At 37.6% G+C, this 6,958-nt stretch overlaps 1 protein-coding gene across 1 annotated transcript; it reads right to left on the reverse strand.

The window, feature by feature from the left end:
• Positions 1 to 3,292: 3,292 nt before the first annotated feature.
• LOC144447157 (uncharacterized) lies at positions 3,293 to 4,087 on the reverse strand. Its single transcript, XM_078137061.1, has one exon. It carries the CDS (start codon positions 4,085 to 4,087, stop codon positions 3,293 to 3,295), a length of 795 nt encoding a protein of 264 aa, XP_077993187.1.
• Positions 4,088 to 6,958: the final 2,871 nt, after the last annotated feature.

Genomic DNA, 6,958 nt, shown 5'->3' on the forward strand with positions numbered 1-6,958 from the left:
ATACTTGAAACTACATAGTTTAGCTGGTTTGGTAGTAAGAATGTCTAACTACCATAAACTATACGGTGAATTTTTACACAGGGGATAGATGAGGCAGAGCATGCGCAATCAACGCATCGTAGGTACTCTTTCAGAACAAGCTGATAGCATATGTGATAACATACACCAAAAGACAAACATTGGGGATAGAATGCACTCAACAATTACATCAATTTTTATTTATCATAAAAGTGGTAACAAACTGTGCAAATCTTCTCACATATGTCTCTTGCTCCCTGTCTTCTAACTTAATCATATTTTGCTGTCACGCTCGAATTTGAAACATTTTTTATCATCGATTCTAGAAAAAATTGTCGACTTTCAATGTTTAATCAGGAATGGAGTTGAACTCAAGTAGTATCTAATGTTTGTTTACACATTGCTGTCACAATAGAATTTGAAAGATTTTTTTTAATGATTCTGAAAAAACACCGAATTATTTAACACTTCAAAGGCGAACTCAAAATAGTATACAACTTTGTATGTATTGCTGTCACGATCGAATTGGAAAGTATTTTTCTGATCGATTCTGAGTGTTGACTTTTGCGCAAACGGGAACAATTTTGGAGTGTTTTATCTTTAGCATTTAAAAAACAAGGAACTCTGTATATTTCCTTGTGTCCCTTTTGGATATATCGTATCAACATTTTCTAACCTTCATTTACGAAACTCGAAGCCGTGACTTTGTCGTCTGCTCTGTGACGTCATGGCATTATCAGCCTCTTGTGTAACAGTGCCATCATGTGTGGAAAATGGGAGGAATTGCAGTGGAAGTCCACAGACAGTGAAATACGTCGTTCGTTGCATCCTAATCAGTGCGCTGCAGCGGGGTAGTATAGTCCGCGCCGATGTGTGATGGCGCCCTGACATGGTGTACAGCAGCAGAGAGCAGAGACCTCAGTGATCTTGCGTAAAAAGGGAGGGGTGCAGGTGCTAATTTGAATATCATTCTGCCTTCTACGTAATCATCACTATCTCGATATAGAACTATTTAGAGAGTATATGTTTATCAGGATTCATGCTTTATTAACTTCTAGTACAGATTATCATCTCATTGTGGAGGTAATTTACATAATTGATGACGTCATGGCTGACAATTTACATAATACATGGAAATTCAATGCCATTTGTTTATTTGTTTCTCAATCAAACAAAAGCGAATTGACTGGTATTTATATACAATGGTAGTCGATAAAATACTATACTACTTTCCAATAAGACATCCGATAAAAATAGACGGTGTCTGTACCCGCGGATCGGCTAATTGGGAAATACTTGGAATGTTCGGAAGGTAACAGCCGAATTTCAATTCTTCATCGCATGACAACGTCGGGATTATGGATGATGATGGCTGCCTCCAAATGGTTACGATATTTACATTTATCATAATTGAATTGCCGTGTTCACTGTAGGCATGTTTTTCTCCGAAGTACATTGCTTCCAACGCCTTTTGAATTATTTCTATACCACTTGCAATATCTGACACCTAGAAAATAAGCAATAAACTATGTTAAGAGACTGAACTTGTATGTTTGATTAATATAATATGTATATTATGCCTGTATGTTTACAGTTCGTGCTTGTCTGTCTGTCTGTCTGTCTGTCTGTCTGTCTGTCTGTCTGTCTGTCTGTCTGTCTATCTATATATCCATCCATCTATCTATCTATCTATCTATCTATCTATCTATCTATCTATCTATCTGTCTGTCTGTCTGTCTGTCTGTCTGTCTGTCTGTCTATCTATCTATCTATCTGTCTGTCTGTCTGTCTGTCTGTCTGTCTGTCTGTCTGTCTATCTGACTGTCTGTCTGTCTGTCTGTCTGTCTGTCTGTCAATCCATCCATCCATCCATCCATCCATGAATCTATCATCCGACTATCTATATATCTATCTATCTGTCTGTCTGTCTGTCTGTCTGTCTGTCTGTCTGTCTGTCTGTCTGTCTGTCTGTCTGTCTGTCTGTCCGTCCGTCCGTCCGTCCATCTATCATCCGTTTATCTATCTATCTATCTATCTATCTATCTATCTATCTATCTATCTATCTATCTATCTATCTATCTATCTATCTATCTGTCTGTCTGTCTGTCTGTCTGTCTGTCTGTCTGTCTGTCTGTCTGTCTGTCTGTCTGTCTGTCTGTCTGTCTGTCTGTCTGTCTGTCTGTCTATCTGACTGTCCGTCCGCCCTTCCGTCCGTCAATCCATCCATCCATCCATCCATCCATCCATGAATCTATCATCCGACTATCTATCTATCTATCTATCTATCTATCTATCTATCTATCTATCTATCTATCTATCTATCTGTCTGTCTGTCTGTCTGTCTGTCTGTCTGTCTGTCTGTCTGTCTGTCTGTCTGTCTGTCTGTCTGTCTGTCTGTCTGTCTGTCTGTCTGTCTGTCTGTCTGTCTGTCTGTCTGTCCGTCCGTCCGTCCGTCCGTCCGTCCGTCCGTCCGTCCGTCCGTCTATCTATCCATTGGTCTGTCTATCGGTCTGTATTTGTCGGTTTGATTCGCTATGTGAATATAATAGAACTATATCGTTTTCATTTTAAAAAGAAAGTGAAATATCTTGATACTAGAAAATTTACGATAAAATTAACGCATTTGAGGATGATTCGGCGACCATAAATTATATAATTAATGTACTGCCACCGTCTCAACTTTTGTTGAAGGTAACATAAGCCCGACGGGCTGGGACATTTCATAATTACCCCGCCACGCGTTTTGTCCACCAATGTCTCTGATAGGATGGTATATACGATTACATTGTAGGGTATAGGATTTACTGGGAAGCGAACTACACTTTAAAATATTATCATACTCTCTTTTTCCTACATTCTGTTTTAAAATACGACAATTTCTTCCTTAAGCATGTTCACCAGGTCGGCAAAACATAGTAATACTACGTTCTTGTACCACAACCAATGGTTATCATTACATACGAGTAACGTTGCTACTAGTACTCTTCAAGTCGACATGTTTTGTCAAACTAATTGTCCATTTACTGGCTTTACCGTTACTCGAAACGTTACTTGTAAGTAATATAATTAAAGAAACCTTGATCGTGGTACAAGAACTTAATATCATTACGATTATTTAATATTATCAATTTTTATTTCTCTTTCTTTTATTTGGCAAGTGTTGACATTTATCGGCTGTCATGTATTTCTTACAGTATATTTATTTTTTCAAAGAAAGGAAACACCACGTGGTAATATACTCACGATCACATCACGAAAAATTCAACCTCTCCCTCTAGAGTTTGTTACGCATTGGTGATATACCTAGAGAATTCATTGCAGACTTCATTCTTAGTTCCCTCAATCTCTCGATAAAATCTTTCAGCGTTGAATGGTTTAAGAACTCGTCCGTTGCCGACCGTTTATTCCCAAATCCACGCTTATTTCCAAAGCCTCTTTTTGGGTCCTCCTCCGCAGAAGATTTGGAGTCGAATCGCTTATTTCCGAATCCTCTTTTGTTGCCAAATCCTCTTTTCACATCCTCTTCTAAATCTTTGAGGGGTTCGCCGTCAAATCGTTTGTTTCCAAAGCCTCTCTTATTCCCAAATCCTCTCTTTGTGTCTTCCTCTAGCTCTTCCAGTGCTCCGAAGCGTTTGTTTCCGAAACCCCTTTTCAGGCTTCCTTCTCCAAGCCAATCAGTTGGCTCACTGAAAATTTTACCAAATCCACGCTTATCGTCTCCAGCCTCCAACAAGCTGGTCACATCGAAACGCTTGTTTCCGAATCCTCGTTTCTCGTCCCAATCTCGTTTATTACCGAAACCGCGTTTGTCATCATCGGAGGTTACTAACTCGTCGTCCCGCTTGTTACCGAAACCACGTTTGTTCCCGAATCCGCGTTTCGGATCTTCGATCTCGTTCTCGTTTTTCAGCAAGGATCCGATCACACCTTTGTCATCATCTGATAGGTCAGTTAGTTTGAAGTTTCCTTGGATGTGAATAGGTTGACTGGCTTGGGTCTCAGCTACCTCTGTCCTCACACAAACAGAAGAAAGGAGCAACAAAACAAAATACACAGCTACAGGAACCATTTCATCAGTTTAGTTCCTCACTGGTTAATACCCAGTTACTTGTAGTGACCTGTGTTAACAAAAAAACAACATATTGTTAAGATTAAGGGGACCCGTTACAATCAGTAAAACACTACCTGTGAAATTGCATTAGATGTATAGCTGGTGACAACAAACATACTAACTTTTTTCGTGCATCACTCATTTTGCTTCGGACGGAGTAGGACCCAACGTTTTACGGTATGAAGTTAGTTCACACAGATTCACTATAGTTTGAGCATATACATCAACACCACACAGTCAACTCAACAATTATTGTATATTTGAAACATGTAATTGCAAACCAAATTTGTTTCCAGTTCATCCGAATTTGGAAGACCTTGTCAACACGACTGATGAAGTACGCATTTTAGAAGCCGCATTTCTTAAAGAACGCACTTTGGAAGCATTATGTCTTAGTACGCAAATTTTTGAAAGCCGCATTTCTCAACACGCATTTCTGAATACGTCCGTCTCTGTAAATGGTTATATAAAAAAGTAAGGCCTTTGAAATTCAAACTTACACTACAAAATAAGAAATAAACTAAATCTCCGTTCTGGATATTGGTAACGCAACACGAGACTTTTCTTACTACTAGTGTACGTGGAATAAAAATGGTTAGTAAAGAGACCCACCGACTAACAGCTACAGTCAGATTTCATGCAAAATCAGAAGGAAGAATCCCAAAGACTCGATCTTCTTCTTCTTCTTGAACAGGCAACACTACTGGATTTGTCTGGAAGAATTGCGGCAACTCACTTACTTTATGATATATATATATAGGGCAATTATCATGCATCTTTCATAGTCGCATTCATCACAGGAAATTGGAGTTTTATTGGATAAACGTATGGTCCATTCCCTTGGGGGTACATTTCATAGCGGTATTGAAATCAACATAATTGCACCAAATTGATATAATTAAATTGTCACAGGTGCATAATAGAAACCTGGCTTTCGTTTCATATTTATGGACTTGACGTGGAAGTAAAAACGCACGGGTAACGTACAACAACTCTTAAAGAGTTAATTGAATAAGGAAATATTAACCCCAGGGGTTAATATAAACCATTGAATAGTTATGACGCGCATTTTTTCAGTGTAGTGGGCCGTCACTTGCCTTAGTCCTTGTACGACATCTCTTTAAACTTAAGGCAAGCAGTGACTTGTGGAAAACTGAAATTACTACGTTCATCTATATAGTGTATGTACGTACGTACGTACGTACGTACGTGTGTGTGTGTGTGTGTGTGTGTGTGTGTGTATGTGTGTGTATGTGAGCTCCGGTAATTGTATACATATAGACTGAATAATGATTGGACTGAACATATCATATCGATAATAAGGGAGACAAATAACCACAAACGTACATTTCAGACAGACAGACAGACAGACAGACAGACGTGGATGGACGGACAGACGGACGGGTGAGTGGATGGATGGATGGATGAACATAGACAGACAGACAGACAGACAGACAGACAGACAGACAGACTGACATACATACATATATACATACATACATACATACATACATACATACATACATACATACATACATACATACAGAACAGACAGAAATAAACAGACACAGACAGACGCAGAGAGACAGACAGACAGAGACATATACACAGACACACACATACACACACGTACACACACACATATGTATATATATATATATATATATATATATATATATATATATATATATATATATATATATATATATATATATATATATATATATATATATATATATATATATATATATATATACATACAAATGAAAGAAGACGAGTCTGATATTACATAGTGGAATTACACTACGGACCGTTTCACCCGAAGGATCGTCAGGTGTAATAGTGTGGTTTAATAGTATTGGTTAGTTATACATCCTGCTTTAAGTACATAACTTATGTGTATTCACTGACGGCTATATATATATATATATATATATATATATATATATATATATATATATATATATATATATATATATATATATATATATATATATATATATATATATATATATATATATATATATATATATATATATATATATATATTCTGGCCAATTTGTCACAAGACCAGTCAAATTGTTTGGAAACGTTGTGGAAGAATTATAAGAGGTTAGTGAATGGACAAACAGATGGTTGAAATTACTGTGTAGTCAGTCAGCTAAGATCAAGCTATAATATCTGTATTATAAATTCGAACCGCTCTAGTTTAAGAGTATGCATCGTCTAAATCCTACAGTAAACGTACGGCGTGGGAAGGTAAGCTTTAGCAAACTTCCAAGTAATGCATGGAGTCATGGTTCTCTTGTTGAGCATAGAGGAATGCCCCACGTAGACGTCTAACAAGGCTTCCGATACAAGTAAATACCAACATGTATTTAGAAAGACCAATCTTTCACTATGGTCGACACACACAGGTAAGCTAGTCTGTCATGCCATGCACCTTAATTGTGCTGATCCACCCTCACATGTCAACCTGATATCGAACACACCTGAAGACTCAAGTAAGTTCTTTTCATCTCTCAAATACTCTAAAATAGAATTGTTGTAACAGTTACATTTCGGTGAAGGTCGCACGAACTTTATTTTGAAACGACAAGTTGATGTTGTTATGAGTGTTAAAGTTCAAAGTGTACACTGAGTTCGTGGACTTATGAGTGAAATAGCGTCTCTCCTTGTGAAAGTTATATGTTGAACAGGTCTGACCAAACTGCTCGATCAAAGTACACGTCTTTATCAAGATACGTCAAAAAATTACTAGAGGGTGGATAGAAAAATACTCTTAAAGGTCAACGTTTCACTCCCAGACTATCCCATGAGTATTGTCAC

Source organism: Glandiceps talaboti, chromosome 16, assembly GCF_964340395.1.
Source record: "Glandiceps talaboti chromosome 16, keGlaTala1.1, whole genome shotgun sequence".
Taxonomy (NCBI): Eukaryota; Metazoa; Hemichordata; class Enteropneusta; family Spengelidae; genus Glandiceps; species Glandiceps talaboti.

Excerpts from the sequence above, each read along its gene's own strand:
- LOC144447157 (XM_078137061.1), bottom strand. The coding sequence starts at position 4,087 with ATGGTTCCTGTAGCTGTGTATTTTGTTTTGTTGCTCCTTTCTTCTGTT.